This window comes from Pelodiscus sinensis, chromosome 1 (assembly GCF_049634645.1).
Source record: "Pelodiscus sinensis isolate JC-2024 chromosome 1, ASM4963464v1, whole genome shotgun sequence".
Lineage (NCBI taxonomy): Eukaryota > Metazoa > Chordata > Testudines > Trionychidae > Pelodiscus > Pelodiscus sinensis.
Window position 1 is genome coordinate 247,239,310 of NC_134711.1, and position 21,121 is coordinate 247,260,430.

The window sequence follows — 21,121 nt, forward strand, 5'->3', positions numbered from 1 at the left end:
CTTAATTCGAACTAGTAAATTCGAACTAGGCTTAATCCTCGTGGAATGAGGATTACCTAGTTCGAACTAAGCGCTCCGTTAGTTCGAATTAAATTCGAACTAACGGAGCGCTTGTGTAGCGCCTATGAAAGTTAGTTCGAACTAACGTCCGTTAATTCGAACTAACTTTGGAGTGTAGACATACCCTAAGAGATTTATACTTATGCAATCTAGGAAAGATATCCTTACAGCAAATTGCAGATTTTAACTGATGTAATGATCTGTGAAAGATCAAATTTAAATATTCTCAAGCTCTGTCATGCTATTAGTAACTTTGTATAGTAATTTAGGCATTTTTACCTAGACCAGACTTATTTATGTATTTATTCTATAAATGTTTACTTTTGGTAGAGATGTGTAGGTAATAAAGTATACCATCCAAAGGAAAAGAGGATATTCCCATTAGTACATTATTGAGTTGCTAAAAGATAGAAAAATGTGGATTTTATGTTTTTCTGCTTGAATTCTCAATTAAATAGAAGATGGATTACTAATAGTAATGGATCAGTGGAAATCAAATGAAAAAGTTTTAAAATACATCTCATATGATAGTTTGACTTAATAGTTTCCAATTATTTTTTTTCTAAGTATCAGTCTTGTACTGGATACAATTTCACTAAAGCATAAGGGTTTGAGCAGTAGAATTGGCAATGTGTGTTTTCCCTTTGTACTTCTGCTGCTTTGGGATGTCTGACATCATAAATCAAAATTTGCAGTAAAGAAAATTGAATTTGGGGTGGAATTGGATCCTACAATGTCTCTATAATTTGTCCCTATAATAAGTTGGACTTATCACAGCAGCACCTCCTGCTGGTCTCCCAGGTAATTAGCTCTTGCCAACTCTGAGGCATCCTCCTTTGGTGGTGTCTCACACACAGTTAACTGCCCTTTCGGTCTCCTCTGTGCCCACATCCCTCCCAGAATGTGGCAGTGTTTCCCCTTGGGTACTGCCCTCTGGCGGTGTCCACTTTCTGGTTTCCCCCTCTTCAGGAAACAGTTATGCCTAATCCCTCCACTTGCTTCAGTGCCCACTGCTGTTGTTATTCTAGCCCTTGCCCTAGGGCCAGGCTGCAGGCTGAATTAGCCAAACTCACCACTGGCAAAGGAAGTGAACCTGCTTCCTCTTTCATTCCTCTGGCTGGTCCTCTGCAGCCCTACTAGCCTGTTTGGGGGAGCGGCCATACCATTGTGTGGATGGCAACAAGAGCTTTGCACACACAAAAAATCAGGCTGGAGCCCTGCTGGTTCCCTAGTCTCTCCCATTACTGCTCTGTCCATGGTACCAGTCTGTTAGGCAGTTTAGTCTATCTCCTTGGAAAGAGACTACAATCCCTCTGCCCAGTAGCCCTTCTTATAGGGCCTAACCTGGCCCTGATTGGCTCCCAGGGCTGTTTTTATGTCCTTTTAGTCCAGTGTGGGGCAACAGCACCGTCACACTCCCTCTGACAAAGATTGGGGGACCAATTACCATAAGTAAGATGATGCATCTGAATGACCGCAGAATCAGGCTTACAGGAAACATACATACCAGTGTTCATGAAAGTATAAAGTATTCTGTTTAATGGTTCTAGAAGGAATCTGAAATGGCAGGCCTGGTACACTTACAAAAAGGGTGACAAACTAGGATAAATTTTGAGCCTGAACACTAAAGTCCCTTTAACACTGAAACAACAGACTAAAAATAAAATCTGTCCTTAACCATAAATATCCTATAACGAGGCACAGTATGGGTTTTGGAAACACTAGGCCTCCATCTTTCCCTAATGCCTATAAATTGCATGTTTTCACATGGTTATCTGAACAGTCAATAAGCACAAGCTCAGTGTTGCTATGGTGACAAATGTCAATGTTCCTTTGACCAGTGCAGCTTCTCAGCTGGCCTGACTGCATCTTTAAGTCAATACTAAGTGCAGAAAATAAAGATCTTTGCTATACCACTTTTAACCATTTTAAACTACTCAAGATAGCTAAGAATATAGTAGACTGTGACGAGCTTCAAAAGGATCTCACAAAATTAGGTGATTGGGCGACCAAATGGCAAATGAATTTTAATATTGATAAATGCAAAGTAATGCACATTGGAAAAAATAATCTCAATTATATAAACAAATGATGGGGACTAATTTAGCTTTAACTATTCAAGAGAGAGGTCTTGGACTCATTATGGATAGTTCTCTGAAAATATCCACTCAATGTGCAGCGGTAGTCAAAAAAGCAAATAGAATGTTAGGAATCACTAAAAAGGGGATAGAGAATAAGACAGAGAACATGTTATTGCCCCTATATAAATCCATGGTACACCCATATTTTGAATGCTGTGTACAGATGTGGTCACCTCATCTCAGAAAAGATATATTAGCATTGGAAAGGTTCAGAAAGGACAACAAAAATGATTAGGGGTTTGGAATGGGTGCTATATGAAGAAAGATTAAACAGACTGGAGGTATGTCTACATTGCACAGCTATTTCAAAATAAGCTATTCCAGAATAGTAATTCCAAAATAGTTTATTTTGAAATCGCACATCTACACTGCAGGGAAACCTCAAAATTTGTCAGAGGCAGGCTTCCCAAATGTAGATGTGCTATCTAGAATCAGAGCCCCAGGAGGCACTGGGGAGGAACAACTTAGAATAGCCCTGGTGAGGAGCCATTTTTAAATAGCAGCAGCGAAGTGTCTACACACGCCTCATTTCAAAATAGCTATTTCGGAATAGGTGTTACTTCTTGTAGAATGAGGTTTACAGATTTTGGAATAAGCCGTCCGTTATTTTGAAATTAAGAAATCTGCTAAGATTGCTTAGAAATGTCCAGATCATCAAAAGGGTTCATCGTAGTTTCTTAGTTAACTACACCTCCCAAAGCAGACTGTATTTCTCTGAGTCTTGGGGATCAACACATTAGCCGCTTCAGTGTGAATGAAAAGAGGATCACAATTTTAAAATGTGCCCAAAGTAACATGGAAAGCAGAGGTCAAATCCTGGCTCCATTGAAGTCAATGGCAAACCAATCACTGACTTTAGCATGAACAGGATTTAACTTCTGAAGTAAAAACTGAAAGAGGCTTGGCCAGATTAGTTCCACACAATCATAACAAAAATTTAATTGTATTAGTTCTTAAATGATCAATTGTTTATTCTTTAGAGCCATTATTACCTAAAACCTGTTGATGTGTTTTTACAGGCTGACATTTCTTATCATGGTATGTTATAGAATTCTTCTTGGTATGTGGCAGGGAGAAAGAGAGGTGAGACAGGGGGACAGATCAGCATTTACACTAAGTTGATCCTAAATTATCTTCATTTAGATTTTAGTGGGACTGCTCATGAATAAGGACATGATACTTTGCATACAAGCATAGTTATTGAACAAGTAAGTTCAGAGTGCATTTACACAGCACTGTAACTTGAAATAAGATACTCAATTTGAGCTACGCAAATTGTGTATCTTATTTCAATGTTATTTTGAAAGAGCTTGTTTCATCATTTCAAAATAAAGCACTATTCTGAAACATCTCTTACTCCTCTTAGAATGGGGTTTACAGGGACGTCAGAAAAGCGAGCCCAAAATAACGGGCTTGCTGTGAAGACGCGGGACAACTATTTTGGGGTACTCTGATATCCCAAAATAGCATTGCAGTGTAGACTTACCCTGAGTGCACCCTAGATTTTGAAAAACTGCACATTTTCCCCCTTTATCTCTAGTCATTTGTACAGCATTATCTATTTAATGGCTGGACAAAAAATCAGAATTGTCACTTTGACTCACACATTGCTGGGAACATGCCCTGTTTGCTGATCTTCCTCTTTATACAAATGCAATTTGACGACCATCATCAAAACAGCTAATTAAGTAATGGGGCATAAAGACTCATAGAACCTGACAGCCATTTCCATAACATGAATTAATTCAGAAGTCCTCCATTTGCATAAATCTCTAAGTCTCATTTTCACAGCTGTTAGTTCTGTCAGCATTTCATTTTAACATAAATAGTAGGAAAGGTACCTTTCAACTAAAAATATCTTTTTCTGAAAGAAAGATTGCTGGGTACAAAACATAAAATCATTATTCACTGCTATATATTTTCTTTAAACTAATGTTTTTTCAATATAGGGAACTTTAATAATGAGAAGAAAGATTTAAATTTATTTAAAGGATACCATTAGAGCTAACCACATTATGCATTACAATTTTAAAAGGAAAGCTAAGTTTTCATTGCATTGAAAGGGTGCTTTTCAACTTAAAAATTAATGTATGTAGATTTTGCAAGGGGGAAAAGGGTGTGCAGTCATGTATTATAGATATCTGTACACCTTGAAGCAAATAACTAAACTGGAATTTCCCATTAAAAAGCGATTAAATAATATTAAGTAATTGATATATCATTAATAGAGAAAGGCTAAACTGGTTCAACAATTATTAGTCATGCCCACAGAGGTGGGGAGTCTGAAATAAATGAGAATAACTTTTATGTAATATCTCTCACTTTTTGCTTCAGTTGGAGGATAAACGTATCAGAGTAGTAGGATATAGCCACTTCTGGGTCCCAGGCCAGCCTTAGGGAAAATGGCACCCTGGATGAACTTATATTTTGACTCCCTTTCTTTGGATTTAAGTGTAGGTACACAGTACGATCACACATCTGTCAAGAAAGAAAGCCTTTTTCGACAGTTCCTATAAACCTCCTTGCAGGAGGCATAAGGGATCTTTCAAAAAAGGCTTTCTTTCTCGACAGATCCCCCTCTAGACTGCCGCTTTTTGCCAACAAAGTGCTGAGTCAGCAAAAACGGCAGCTATTTTTATGCAAATTAAGCACGGGATATTTAAATCCCTGCTTCATTTGCAATGTCGACCTGCCTAATCTGCATCCCTCTGCCGACAGAGGGATGCAGTCTAGACATACCCTAAAAGTCCAATTGACAGTGCTAAGGCAGGCTAGTTCTTACCAGTCCTGGCTCTGTGCTGCACCCCAGAAATGGGGCTCTATGCACAGCCTGCTCCCCAGGCAACAGCTCTGCACTCTCATTGATCAGGAACTACAGCCAGTGGGAATTTTGGGGCAGTGCCTTCAGGTGAGGGCAGCATGTGGAGCCTCCATCTCCCTCTCCCCTGCCTGAGTCGGACCTGCTGGTAGCTTCCAGGGCACAGTGCAGAACCAGGATGGGAGGGGAAGCCTGCCTTAGGCCTTTTTTACCGCTGACTGGGAAGAGTTTGAGGTAAACCCGCACCTACCAGATATAAGCATAATAGTTTTATTTAGAGTTGTACTGTACTGACACAAATGTGTGTTTACTTCTTACTTCAGTTCGCACTGCAGAATTATAACAGTAATGAGAAATTTACCTGGATTCTATTTTTTCTTGAGCACCATCAAGCAAACTGTTTACTTAGTTCCAGTCAGTTGTATCTTCACAAGCTCCCTGAAAGCAGTAGGCATGTCTCTGCAGAAATAATTTGAAGACATTTGAGCTGTAAAACCTTCATTACTAATCATGAGGTACAGAGAAGAAAAATCTCAGCCTGACTCTCAGAACCCATGTTGGGTTGGAAGAGCTGTCAGTTTGAGAACATATTTTACTTAAAAAAAAAAAATCAGTAAATTTGATGTGGAAGTCACTGAGGCTATGTCTAGACTGCAAGCCTCTTTCAAAAGAGTTTTTTGCAAAAGATACTTTCAAAAAAGCCTCTGTTGAAGAAGAGCGTCTAGACTACAATCATGATAGAAATGTACAATCAGTACTTTTGAAAAAACAAGCTGCTTTTTCAAAAGACAGCACCTAGGCAGTCTGGATGCTCTCTTTCAAAAAAGCACAGTTTACATTACATAGCGTCTTTTTTCGAAAGAGCACTTTCAAAAAAAGGTGTTATTCCTCGTAAAGTGAGGTTTTCCGCAGTTGAAAAAACTGCTGCGTTTTTTATTTACTTTCGAAAAAACCCGGCAGCAGTCTAAACATGGGAAGTTTTTTTGAAAAAAGGCCACTTTTTTCGAAAAAACCCTGTAGTCTAGCCCATCCCTGAATGTCAAACAATGAATACTGCAGTACCATTTTTTACATTAGTTTTGAGCACAGCACTGTTTTAACTTGCTCCTCTGTGAACATAAAAATTCTGCAGTATTTCAACTTTCAGTTATTTATGAAACACCATTTTTTCAGAAACATGGGTTGATTACATTAGTGTGAGGAGCTTTTTGGGGGGTGTTTCTCAAATAATGCAATAAGAAATGCTCATGAATACTATTGCCTGTGCTGTCTAGGCACAATGAGCATAAATTTAATATCTCCACATCACAATAAACTGTTAAATCGAGCAACCATAATGTGCATGCTACATCATTAGCGTCTCACTTCAGTTTCTCACATTCTTTGTTTTTGTGTTCTGTACTTCAGTGACATCTCACCTCAGACCATTGCTGTTTATCAGGAAAGAAATTCAGTCTTAATATCAGACAAAAGCGAAATAGGAAAAGATCCAAAGAGCCACAGCCAAAGATCCAAACTTACCAGATTTGCAGATTGCTTTAGATACATTAATTAAACTTCATTTACAGGACCAGTCTTTGCTTCTATCTGCAGTGCCCCTATAGTGCTGTTGAAAAACACCAGTGATTGCTGCAATCTTAACTGATACATTCTACTCTTGAATGGTATCCATGGTGTCATGATTATGAGGGTTAGCCAGCAGCCTGGGGATTAAGGGGTTAACTACACCTAGCCAGGTGGAGTGACCAATAAGAATGTAGGTGGGACTTTTCAAACTGGGACAAAGGAATTTGGGCTTTTTTCTTTTCTCCCTTTTGTCTCTCTGAGTGAGCTCTCTGCAGCTACAGAGAGGGACAAGCATGTCTCTCTCTCTCCAAGACACCATTCTTCATTTTCTGTAAGTAGGGTAAAGTTTAGGCAGTTTCGTTAGGTTTTATTGTTTTAAGGATTGGGTATGGGATCTGAGATCTGGCACTGTTTAAAAGATGTCTTGGCTTTTCTTTGTAACTAAGTTCTAGGCCCATGGAGTTTCTCCATGAGTATATTTTGTTACCTCCCTATCTAGTCATTATGTTTGCAACAGGAATATTGTTGTAATAATAAAGGTTCTTTCTTTTCTTTTTATTAACCTGGCAGTGGTTAATTGTGTGCCTTGATTTTTATTTTAGGGGTAAGATTTCCCAAATGATCTTTCCCTTGATTTCTTTATCAACATTTGGGTGGTGGCAGCGGAAGTTTTATTCCCAAGATCTAGGTTTTTAAGATCTTGGGGGGAAGTTTTATACCAAAGCCTGGTAGATAAGGCTTTGGGGTACACTTGCTGGCCCCCACTTCTGCATTTATCATGCCAGAGTGGGGAAGGAGCCATGACATCTTTTAAACAGTGCCATAATTTGTCTTTTCCTGTGTAGAACAAAATAGTAGGACACTGTAAAAAGCTACCAACTAAAGAATTTGTCTCACATACTAGGCCTGATTTTGATCTATGCTGTGACCTTTTTGTGCTGCACTGCTGGCACAAAGCTGTCTCATAGCTGGTTCAGTCAACCATGGGAAGATTAACCCAGTGAAGGGGAGCTGCTGGTGGCATAGAAGAAACCAGGCAAAAGAGGGCATGGTTAAGAATGCCTTCCTGGTGATCCCCAGGTCCAATATCAGTCATTATAAACCAGGCATCCTAGAAATTCATTCACCACAGAAAACATGGGCAAACGCAGAATTTGCATTTTTACAGAGAATCTTTAGTTTTTACATTTTATGAAAAAATAAAAACACATATAGTCGAGCCCCATTATCCTAGCCTCCATTATCCTGCTCTCTGAACCATTCAAGCAGATTCTGATTGTAGGAGTCCGGGGTCCATGAAGAAGCACTAAATTTAGGTTGTGAGGTAACATCTAGGCTCTAGTTATCTTGGTCTTTCTGAGATTATTGCCTGACTGTCCTGAAAATCATAACACACACATCCAGCACTAAGTGTAAACTAGTGCACACACTCTACTGTACATTGGTGTGCCTGTCAAGGAGATCCTTAGCCTGTATATTATGAAGAAAATGGCAGCAAATGAGATCTACATTGTACTATTTAATGGCTGTCTTTTCAGTACATGGATCCAGCTTAAATTTTGAGTTCTAGAACACAACTCTGTAAATAAACTGGGTTCCTCATAGACTGCCAAGCTTCTAATTATAGCTGGCCGAAACATTTCAAACAGTTTCCATAAAAATGTGCTTCATTTTCTGACCAGCTGTACTTCTTACCTGGTAGGTAGTGCATAACCCTTAGTTAACGAGGCATTTGACTGCTAGTGCTGAGTGCCTTATCTTTAGAAGTGCCACTGAAAAGTCTGTACCAAAAGAGCTAAGTAAAAAATCCCGTTTTGCTCAAGATCCTTATGCCTCTCCCGAGCATAAATCCACACTATTTTTTTCCGCATAAATTATGCAAATGAGGCACGGTGATATGCTAATCCACACCTCAATTGTATACTCACTGCCTGCAAAACTGGCAGTGTAGACAAAGCCTATCTGTGTAACACCTTCAAGGACTGAGGCCTTCATTTTTATTGTGTTTTTAAAGTGCTTGGAATTATTTGCCAAGCAGGAGCCATGAATATAACTTTTGACACTTTATTAACTTGTTTAATCATACAGTTTTATTATAAACATGAAGAGCTGCTGTTTTGCTTCATATTTAGAGAGAGAAAACAGTTTTAAAGATAATTGACCTACTCGTAAGCTGATAGCGCAATAAGCTCCTGGAAACAATATCCTGATTGATCCGTAAACCCAGTATAGTCTTTATATTTCATCAGCCATGGAGGATATCAAGCTTCACATTGACTAAGAAATTTGACATTGTGTTTACAGTTGCAAAATGTTATAGTTCAGTCAAATATTAGACTATTTATTTCTGCCTCTGCATTGAAAATGATGTGTAAATGGCATTCGCAGAATTGAAATCCACTCCTTTGTGTTTCAAAAGAACAGCAACTGGCTTTTCTGCTTTGTCAAAACTACTCCATACAACTATTATGGTTGTCCATAGAGATATTTTAATGCATTGCATGCAGCTATAACATACATGTGATTCTTTTTTTTTCTGTAGGCATTCATGTCAATGTTCCAGATCCTGACACAGGAAGGATGGGTAGATGTCATGGATCAGACTCTTAATGCTGTAGGACATATGTGGGCACCTGTAGTTGCTATTTATTTTATACTTTATCATCTTTTTGCTACTCTGGTAAGTGTTGACCTGCAAGTTTTCAGTGCTTTCCTTTGCTGCAAATTGCTGGCTATTTCTTGTCTTGCAAGCTACCTAAATTTTATTGTTGTGTTTATTCTTAACTTTTTATGAAGGGCCACAGGATTAATTCTTTGAGGTATCATGAAATCTAATATTAATCTTTGTGCTCCATGGTGGCCAACCTTTGTTCTAATGGGAGGTTTTCTAAATAAGACCTAAGTCACAATGTAACATAATACTATAATTGTTAACTACTTTATGAGCCTTCATAGATCAAATGAACACAGAGTGAAACAAGGGTTTATATTATTTATCATGTAGAGATGTCCTCTTCATTTACATTGCATTCCCTTCACAGCAGTAATTAAACTGAAGAAAAGAAGTGTAATGTCTCTTGGTACAAACTGTTAATTAGAAATCAGTACAATGCTTTTTCTATTATATGATGCAGAAATGAACACATGGGAAATATGCAACGTTGCATATTAACTGATACAACAATCAGAAAAAATACAACAACTCCTGGATTCATATGGTAACTTGGATTATAGCCGAAGGTATCTTACCTGGGTGTGCTGTAAATGGCCAAAGTTAGGTCTTTCTAGGTAGAAAGCAGAAAGGAAAGCAATTCTGCAAAAATTGTAGATAAGTTAGAGCCTTGGTACTATTTTTTGGATGCTGACCAAAAAGAACACCAGAGACCAATCCATAGTCCTCTTCATTTCCATCAATATACTAAATAACAGATACATTTACCACTAGTTTCTCATGATGTTCATCTTATATTTTATATTAAAAATAAGAATATTCTTATTCCTTCTTTCTCTGTCTTTCATTCCTTTCTCTGACTTTCAGAACCTCCCTATGTTGTCTACAGTATAGATTATATTACCTGTCTTACTCTGTGTACCTATATATTGTGACATGGTCAGGCCACAGGGCTACTGGAGAGTGACAGAAGGGAAATATATTAGCCATAGATTAAAAGGGTAGCTGTTCTCTGGATAAACTAGCATGGGCTGATCCAGAACCAGTAGGAACCTGCTATAATCAATCAGAGCAATCAGGAGGAACTAATTAGGAGGCTTTCAGACGCAAGGGAGCTAGGTTAATCAGAACACTTGGGGGGCCCAATTAAAAACCAGTTGAGATTGGTTTAAAAAGGCTACCCTTCTATTAGCTCAATGCAAGGAAGGTGCTAAATGAGAGAAATGGGGAGGGGGAGTTTGGGAGGAGAATGTGAAAGAAGGTAATAGGAAGAAGGTCCTGGGGAAGGTTGTGGGAAAGTGGTCCAGGTATTTGCAGCTGTCATGAAGCTGATACCAGAGACATTACTACAGCTGCTATCATAGGATCCCCCGGGGCTGGAATGTGAAGTAGAGGATGGGCCTGGGTTCCCACCACCAATAACTCCCCATTTCAGCATGGCTTTAGTGCAGGGGTTTGTCCTGCTCTGTCCCACTTGGAGGGCCCAGAGAGACTATGCTATGGCTATGGTTCCCTTCTTTTCCCCATGCTGGCCAATGATGAGAGCAGCTCAACAAACAGCAAGCTGATGTCTAAATTGAGGGCTGCTGTGAGCCTCTGAGGCAAGTAAATCTGCCTGAAAGCAGGGGACCCAGGAAGGATGAGGAGCTTTGTCATAGTACATGCACCCTGTTTTCTGTTGGGTGCTTTACATACTATAGAATTTCAAGTACCTGGGATGAGTGCATTGAATTCTTTCAAATGAGCCAAAATCCTGACACAATAATTATGTGTCAGTAAGGGGCCTCTGATTCTCTTATAGCTACTTAACCTGCTCCTCATCAGATCTTCTGACCCTCAACAGGATCAGGCCTGATGGAGAGTGGGGGTGACTCGTGACTCCTGCTCTGGCATCAGGAAACAACAAGTTGTTTGGTGGCTAGAGCAGTTTGTGCACTGTATGTGAATTTCTCACTGCCCCGCCTGTACAAGGGCAACAGAGGTTACTGCAGCCCCATTTCCCTGGAAAGGGAAAAGGCAAGAAGGAAAGAGGAACTGGGGAAATGATCTTGGACTTGGAAACACATTGTCAAGTTGATTGGGGGTTGTGGGAGAAATCTCACATTCCCCTTTCTTGGACAATCCAAAGGAAGTTCTTGGTCCAGTGTGCGACATCCTTCCCTGTCTAATGTAGGTTGAACCTCTTTAAACTGGTACTCTCTAGTCTGGCAACATCCATGGCCCAGCAGGACCGGGTGCCTGGTGCACACCAGCAGGACAGGAAAGCCCAGTGGAGTTAGTAGGGTGGTTGCCTGGTGGAGCCAGGAAGCCTGGAGCCAGCAGGGCAGAGGGGACACCAGTGGGTAGGGAGCCAACTGAGAGGCAGAAGGCCCAGCCCGAGCTGAGGGTCCAGTGGCAGGAGGGCCAAAAATGAAAAAAAATCACTCATGTGGGACCAGGGAGGTCTAACCTGTAACTCCATTTCAAGAGAGTTGGTTTTCCTGCTTCTCATCCCCTGCCCTGTTCTGGAAGGATCCCTTTGGCGAAGTGTCTGAGACGTTTGTCCAATGTACAAAGCAGACGGACACTTTCGGCACATGATGGCATAAATTATATTTCTGGATGTGCAGGAATATGTGTTCTTGATCTTATAACTCACTTGGTTAGGTCCAGTAATGGTATCAGCAGATTGAATATGTGGACAAAGTTGTCAACGGGGTTTGTTGCAAGGGAAGGTACCAGGGTTGGTATTAGTGTGGTATGTTCTGTGGTTGTTGTAGAATCATCTTGAGGTTAGGTGGTTGTCTATAGGAGACTATGGGTTTGTCTCCCAGAGCCTTTGGGAGTTTAGTATCCTGTTCCAGTATAGGCTGTAGTTTCAGACACTTCGCCAAAGGATCAATGCCCACAAAACAGATATCAGACAGGATCACAAAAAAAAAACAGTTTCTTGCCATTTCAACCAGAAAGGACATTGTCTCAACGACTTGATTACCTGCATCCTGCTTCAAAGGCCTTTTAAGACTTCACTTGAAAAAGAATCCTCTGAACTGTCATTCATGCTTAAATTCGACACTTTGCACTCAAGTTTGAATAAAGACGCTAATTATCTTACCCATTACAAAGATAACTTCCCCAATTATCACCTCTAATATCATTAGCTCACAGACATTTACCTCCCCCCCATCCCCCTTCTGTTCTGAAATTTGTTTTGTCCTTTTCATATGTGTTCATTTTTTTAATTGTATCCTTTGGTATCTATGGTTGTGACAATTTTCTTCCACTATTTGATCTGAGGAAGTGAGTCTGGCCCACGAAAGCTCATCACCTATTAAACCATCTTGTTAGTCTTTAAAGTGCTACATAGTACTGGTTTTTGTTTCAGCTACACCAGACTAACACGGATACATTTCTATCACTATTCTACTATACCATAAAATTCTGACAATGACAGCTAAATTTCTCACTGATAATTATTAATGATTAGAGTGCTTCATGCTAGTGGTGAGATATATCTAAATTCTACCTTGCATTCACATTAAAGGCTACTATAACATTTAACACAGTAATCTCTGGATTTAAATATGTTACCGCTAATAGGTAAAGTGATGTTTAATTATGTAGCGTATTAAATATGCTCTTCACAACAAGTGCAGGAAACCTCTGGAATATTGTCCAAGCAAATATGTAGCAACTAGAAGATTTACCCAGCATCACTCTCATCCTTCAGGACAAGAGTCTGGAGGTGTGGGAGGTGCAGGAGTCAAGGCAGGGGTTTGGAGATGGGAGGGCTCAGGGCCAACTTCTTTGGATGTGGGAAGTGCAGGAGTCAGGGTTGGGGGTGAAGAGGATCTCAAGGCAAGGGGTGGAGATTCAGGAGGTCTGGAGGTGTGGTGGGGGGCTCATGGCAAGGAGTGGGGGCAGCTGACAGCTGTTCCCCAGGGCCAGCCTCGGTCAGCAGAGACCTTGCTGCCCGGCCACCAGCTGTTCCCTGGGGCTGGCCTGGGAGTGGTGGAGGCCCTGCTGCCCAAGTGACGGCTGCTCCCTGGGGCAGGGCTGGGATCTTTTGGGAGTATAACTGTGCCAGCTATCACAGCATTCCCTTTCCATTTGATGAAAAACAATCACATTCCAGGCACATCCCATTGTCCTGGTACAACCAAACTCTTATCTTGCTTTAAGTTATGATAAGAGGAAGCTGCATATCAAATTTGGTGGTCCTAGCTCTTACTGTTTAGGAGGAATTCTTGAATAAATGGATTCACAGATGGGCGGACACACACACACACAGATGCACAGACTATCTCAAATATATAGTAGATTGTCATTTTTTCAGAAAATTATTTGTTAAATGTGTAGTTTTATATTTCATGGCCCTGTGTATGAGCCAAGTTTTCAAAAGTGCCTAAGTGATATATGGGCATATAAATCCCATTTTTTAAAATATTGTAGGGACAGACCAAGGAGCCTAAATTTTACTGAAAGTCTATGGTATTTAGCTGCATAGAAATACAGACACACTTCAAGTGCCAAAGTAACTTTATCAAAGCATTTTGTACTGCCAGGGAATTCACACCAAAAGAGGGTGGGTGGTGGTTCTTTTCACACCCTCATTCAGGAGTCCCAATGGAGAGAAGTAGCTTTCTCATATGGCTTGTCCCTGTCAACCACATTCTGATGTAGCAAACAATAAGAGTGCTTCACTTTATTGCTATGAATAGTCTCGTTTAAATCAATAAGGCTACTCACAGTAGTAATGTTAGGTGTTAGCAGGATTGGGGCCCAGCTGAGGGGTTGTGCTGAATCTGTGCATTCTCTCTAGTCAACCTGGACCTCTCTCTTTCCCACCTATCATCAGTCATACCTGGAGCTTTATTGGCCCATGGCTCACAGACAAACATACACTCATACTCTCCACAGCGCAGCATAAGGGACATTGCGGTAACTTTGCATAACATAATTTTGTAGTATATCTCCTATTAAGAGCTACTTCAGGAATTCCCCCTGCCCCAAAAAAATACACCTTTAAAAACAACGAATAGTCCTGCTGAACCTTTTTTCGTGTTGTAATGACTTTTGATTAATGTTAAGTGATTTTCTCCTGTTAAGTACATTTCAAAGGATCTTCATTAAACATAATAATGGATTGATCATGCAGCCTTAAAATCTTCAAATTGTAATTTTGTACTGTATAAACACATAAATATAAATGCACTACGTATAAAAAGACTAGTAGTTAAAAACGTTGAAATTCTATTCCCATTAAAGTAAGGGACAAAATTCCCATGTAGTTAGTGAAGCCAGGATTTCACCCACAGTATTTAATATTGCTTCATAAGGGAATAATTTTTTTAAACATACTTTTAATTGTTTTGTAGATTCTGCTCAGCTTGTTTGTTGCTGTTATTTTGGATAACTTGGAACTTGATGAAGATCTAAAGAAGCTTAAACAAGTAAGAGTGTTTCTTATGACGGGGGAGGTTCATGCTGGAAAATATTTGCATCAGGGCATAATCATGCCATCAGTGTGGATTTTGTTAACATGACTGCACATTTTATAATATTCATTTTAGAATATCTTCATTTCATCTGACAATATTAGCTTTTTGTTCACATTACAGGTTCATTCGTCTATTTACCTAATTAGTTTTTAATATCAAGGGCCTAGTCCTGCTCCAGTTCAGGATCAGTAACAAAACTAGTTGCAGGATTTGGGTAGAAATAGAGAACTATTATCAATGAAATTTTTAAAGCTCTGAAATACTGAAAAAAATACTGTGTGTCACAAGTTAATGTAGAAATATCCTTGTTTAATTTACAACAAGCTGTTGACTGGCCTAATGAATGGTTATGGGCTTAAAGGTAATTCATTTAGTTTATTCTTGCTTTGTACCTGATGATATTAATAGATACATCTCTTAACACTTTGTAGAACCTGCAAACAATTATATTATAGAAATTCTTGAACTTCTTTCACAGACTGCAATAATAATTGCTTATTGATAAGCCAGTGTTCTGCCTCAGCTGTGTGTTTCAAGGCTGGACTGAGTTACTTCTGACACTATGTCCATTACAATGAGAACTCTTTACTGGCGCTAGGAAATCTGAAAACTGAACCTGAATGGGAATATTCATAAGTTTAAACTTAATTGGATACTTAAAAGCCTTTCTAAATAGGGATCTACATCAGACAATCTTGGCAAAGTAGGAGAGGAAAACAGATTGTGCATTTTTCCTCTGCTTAGGCTGTAGCTACACTATGAACTAGGAATGTGATTCCCCTGGTTGGGTTCACATGCGTGGACTAACTCTCAGTGAACTAGCATAGCTCCAGTAGCATGAGTGAGGGCCACAGAGCCATGGTTGAGCTGTGCCAAGTACAAACTCACCTGAAAGCTATGCCTCTATTGTCACAGCCCGTGACAGTGTAGCTACATTGCTGTTGATCCTCGTGCTAGCTCACTGGACCTAGCAGGGGAATAACACCCCTCTCGTAGAATAGATGTGTTCTCATCTGACAGGCTTTCCAATACTGAAGTTGTGTTGTCTCACTGAAAGGCAGTAGGTCTTAGTCTCTTAAGTCACGAAAGTGCTTTGGAAAATGTTATTAGTAATCACAAGTATATGATTTTAATGTTTCTCTGAGCTTAAAACAACCACCTTTTCTACAGGCAATTGCTCAGTGATGTTAAAATCTTTCCCTTCTCATATTTTACCCCAAATAAATTAATATTATATGTAGCGTTTCCTGCTTAAAGAAATCTTTACATTGAAAACGGTTAAAATGTGTCTTTGAAATTAATGATTGTGCAACCAATTACAGGAATCAAAGATAAAACATTTCCATTGAGTTTAATGTGATGGTATCCTAGGCTTGGTGCTGATAGTGGCTATGCACTATTATACTGAATTATTGGTTTTCTTATCTCAGAAAATAAAGCAGAGTATTTAATTCAATGACATTTTGGCTCCTCCATTATAAACTGATCATGAGAAGAAGAAAAAGATTGTGGGGTAATAGTTGTTTTTAATCGGGAGCATATCTGTAATGGAAATGGTTCTGTATCATTGCATAGAAAAAATACATTTCTCTGTAATTAAAAGCTGAATGGATTGCCAGGAAATGATTCAAGCAACAGATCAGATAATTTACAAGTCATTTGTTGTCTAGAAATGTCCTGTAGACCAGATGAAACTGCATTACTCTTTAGAAAATCCACATGTCTGTTTTGGGGAGGGGTGAGTTTGCTTTGGGGTTTTGTTTTTGTTTTATTTTTGTCTTCATTTCTGATTACAATAGCTGGTAAGTTTAAGGCACAGGGCATTTTCTGACAATGAGTTACTGACCGGGAGTAGTACCATCAGGCAAGAAATTATGCCTAACTACTCATTCTTTCTACTCATCTGCGAAAATCCATGAATATAAAACAGATCTCTGCAGAGCTGCAGGGACATACTGGGAATTGCAGCTGTGAAAGCAGCAGTATCTTGGGCTTCAGCTCACAGAAAGCAGCATTATCTTGGGCTTCAGCTCACAGATGACAGAGCCCACACCAGGCAGTTCCTCCAGCATGGCTGTGCCACGGAGGCAGGCACCAGGCTCACTGGCTGCTGTCCCTGGTCACATTAGTGTGTGCCAGCATCTTGCACGTTCAAGGACAAGGCGCTGACTACTGCATGGAAGGGACACCTGTCTGAGAGCCTGCACACACTAAGCACAACCAGGAACAGCTGTTGTGCCAACCACGTGCACAAATTACCAACCACCTGCAAAAACTAGCAAGAACAGCTGCTGATGAGCCTGGTGCCCACTCCAGTGGGCAGGGTCGGGGATGACACAGCCATGCTGGAGAAACTGCCCAGGGGACTACCTCCAGTAAATCAGTGGCCTGACATACTGCTGCCTTCTCCACTGGTAGCTCCTGGTAGATCCTGCAGTTCCATGTATATCCACTTTATGTCCGTGGATATCTGCATCTGTGGATACAAATTCTGTATCCACATAGGGCTTTACTTGGGGTTGCTTGGTAAACTGGGCCCATTTAAATAAAATACTTTTCCACACAGTCAAATGCAAAGTTATACATCTATGAAGAAGGAATGCAGTCCATAGCTATAGAACAAGGTTCTGTAACCCAGAAAACAGTGACTTGGAAAAGAACTTAGAGGTCATAGAGTACAAGCAGTTTAGCATAAGACCCCAGTGTGATGCTGTGGCGAAAAAGGTGAAATGGGATCAGGGGAGTAGTGATTAGAAATGAGGTGATTTTACATCTGGATTCGGCATTGATGAGTGATACATGTCTGGTGCCACCAGTTTTAAAAGAATGTTCGAAAATTGGAAAGGGTGTAGAAAAGAGCTGTAAAAATGATTTGAGGGCTGGAGCAAATGCAGTAAAAGACTTAGGGCTTGACACATTTAGCAATTAGAAAAGATTGAGAGGTCACTTGATTACATTGTTCAAATATGTTCATGGGGAGAAAACACCAGAGCCCTTTAATATATGAAGTGTAGCAGCGAAAGACATAAAAAGAACCAATGAGTGGAAGTTGAAGCCAGACAAATTCAAAGTAGAAATTAGGCACAATCACAGCAAAAGTGATTAAACACTGGGAAAAAAGTAACAAAAGAAATATTCAATATGCATTTCTTTGAATATTAAAATGAGGATTGAATGCTTTTCCTGCAGTTATAATTATGTCAAACACAAATGATGCATTAGTGAAACCTAAGTTATTGAGACCAATACAGTAAAAATTTAATGTCCTGTGATATACAGGATGTCAAACTAGATGATGGTCCTCTTCCATGTTCTCACTCTAAGAATCAATTACATTTTCTGTCAAAATGGTTCAAGTTTGACTATAAGCAACTGAAAACAGGATCTTATAATAGGAAGTGTTAGGCAGCCTTAATAGTTGGCTATAATAGATCCTTCTTATTGTATCCTTCAGATATCTGAAGACATAGCTCTTATCTTTTTCATTACAATACCTACTGTTCTATAATTGTTCGTAGCACCTGTCATTGTAGTATAAACTCGAAACAGATTATTTAGCTCCACAGAGTGTTTTTGTGCCACACTTCATGATTTGATTCTGTTCTCCCAGGTTCATTTACTCTTCTAGGCTACGTCTATACTACGAGTTTTCTCAGCAAAAAATATGCTAACGAGGGACTCATTTGCATGAATTGTGATCTCATTTGCATATTTTCTGCCGATCCGTTTTTTCACTAGGGTTTTAGTGAAAAAACAAGCAGTGTAGATGTTTACTTTTTGCACAAAAACCCCTTTTCCCGCAAGATCCTTATGCCCAAAAAAAGGAGGTTTACCGATCTTGCGGGAAAAGAGGGTTTTGAGCAAAAACAAAATGATTCAGTTTTACCCAAAGAGGTCATAGAAGGTCAAAACTAGGGGGCTGAACTGGTGGATATCTCATGAGATAGGAATTGTCTATATTTGAAACTTGTTTTAGTACACCATCTGAAAGCAATATTGAGGTTCCTTAGGGGAACAGTCCAAACGGGCTACCTTGAGCTAAGCCAGTGGCTTGGTGAATTAACCACATCTTAAAACAGGGTGCATGTGGCAAATCTTTACCTTAAGGAGAACATTCTGAACAGTGACTTATTGCCTGCTGTCTGGAGGGGTGATAATGGACTGGCAACTGGGCCAGCTGGGTTTGATCTCATTATATCAATCATTTGCACAGTTTCATTCAGCTGACTGTCTGTTAGTCCTGTGAAAAGAGCTGAACCACACTTGGGAATCATCTTCATTCTGTTTAATGAAGGCTATGACTATGTTACAGTCAAGGGGGGGGGGGGAATGTGATTACCCCGATTGTGGTCACAGTCTTCTTTATGTTTTCCATGGTTATCTGTTTTTCAAGTTGTTGATCCATAAACTTGCTGGAAGTGGAGATTCTCCTTTGAGTGGTGTCCGTATCAGTGCCCAACTCAGGTGTCAGTGCATCCTCTCGCTGGTGATCAGAGATTTTTATCCTTGCAGTGCCTTCCCAACCCATGCATGTACAGTTGCTGTCTCATGCTGTTGTGTTTGTTAGTTACATGAGTGGCGCGAGTCCCTCAGTTCCTTTTCTACTGTGCTCGGCAAAAGATGGATTATCTTAGCAATGTGATTTCTTCCTTAAAAGAAAGATTATTGTGAAAAAAAATTCAGTTCTTTTAACCACTTTTAGTCACCCTTAGTTATTTTTTCTTAGAGTAACCCATTTCCATAAAAAAAAATTTCTTTGCTCTCCCCCTTGGCTCCCTATTTGTTTAAAATGTCGGGATCCCCCGGATTCAAGAAATGCAACTCCTGCAGGGATCCCATGTCCATTTCTGATGGCCATGCTTCCTGCCTAAGATGTCTGGGTAAAGCCCATGTAGCGCAGAAATGCCAACATGGCCAGAGCATGATGGCAAGAGCCAGAAGGGACAGGGAGATGAGGCTCAGCAACATGCTGTGGGAGAAGTCCCTCCAGCTGTCAGACCCTAAGAAATTGGCACCATCAGATGCCTCAATGCGGAGAAAGAGAGCCCATTCACCTCCGCCCTGGGACTCCTGTAAGTCCAGGATGTCACTGTCATGGTCACTGCCTGTGGTGCCAACAACATCCCGCATTGCCTATTCACCGGTTCCTTCTACCTCTAGCATCGCTGATAAGTGCAAAGTGGCACCGTGTAAGAGAGTGGAGTCAGCGCTGAAATGAAAAATGAGCTCCTCTGCACTGACTGGCATGGGCTTCTGCCCAGCACTGAAGAACAAGTTGGACAGGCTGCCTCCCCCGGCAGAGATGATGACACCGACTCAGGACATTCCTTCTCAGCAGACTCTGGCCCCTAAACAGTCTTCAGCGCTGGAGACTATGACAAGCAAGATCCCTAAGAGGTCTGAGTCTTGGCACTGAGCAGCACAGGTGCCGGCAACTCCATGACCAGAACACGCTAGCGAGTTGCCACTGCATTCTCTGATGCTTAGGGAGGATAGTCCACATTGGCACCGAATGGAGGACATTTCCTTTTTGCCCACACCATCCTCCCCTTGCACCGACCTCTGCACCAGACATGGGAGTAGATTCTCCCAGCATTCCTCTCCCATTTATTCGGTATCAGCTTGGCCTTCAACCAGACAAAAGACTGGCCAACAACAACCTTAGTACTCCTAGTTTAACCATCCGTGGTCATACCAACCTCAGTCCTACCCTCCATTGGTGCAGGGACAGGCTTTTGCAGTTCAGAATCTTTGCAAGAGAAGATGACTAACAGCAACTTAACAAAACAGTAGTGTAATTTCAGGAGTGCAGCAGTAGTCTCTCACTCTGAAAGTAAGAAGGGGAACATTTCTGAGTTTCTGAACTGGTAACAGGAGAGATGCTGCAAATAAAATCCAGTTGAACAGTATTAGGATGCCATCCAAGGTAGAGGAAAAACAGGGAAATATGGAAAAAAAGGATTTTCTCTGCTGTTTTAAACCAGGATCCACTGGCAGTTGATTAGACTCCATACTCTTCTGCTGTAAATTTGAACAGTTGGAGGAATTAACAAAAAGGGCAGCACTCCTTTAAAATCCTTGAATGTGTGCTTTTCTTTTCCATATTTTGTTTAGCATTTTGTTTCAATTTCCCTACCCAATTGTATTGCTACAGAAACAGAGCACATAGCCATTTATTTCTCACTTGGTATTTCTTGTGGATCCTCTGTTGCGCTCTGCAGTACTAAAGATTGGAGACTCTGATTTACGCTAAATCGTACATCATCATATGACCCAAAGGCAGAATACTTGGTAACTTATGAACATTGTGCAAGAGCTCCATTTCTGGCATAAATATTCTATAGATAGATTTGAAAATATATCCCTTCATGCAAGAGTCAGTAAA

General features: G+C 40.3%; 1 protein-coding gene across 1 annotated transcript in view; it reads left to right on the forward strand.

The window, feature by feature from the left end:
* NALCN (sodium leak channel, non-selective) overlaps positions 1-21,121 on the forward strand; it is a 362,634-nt gene that overhangs the window by 228,650 nt on the left and 112,863 nt on the right. The window contains exons 14-15 of the mRNA XM_075918747.1: positions 9,128-9,265; positions 14,614-14,688. Of these exons, the coding sequence (XP_075774862.1) occupies positions 9,128-9,265; positions 14,614-14,688 (213 nt within the window). The remainder of the gene's footprint in view (positions 1-9,127; positions 9,266-14,613; positions 14,689-21,121) is intronic.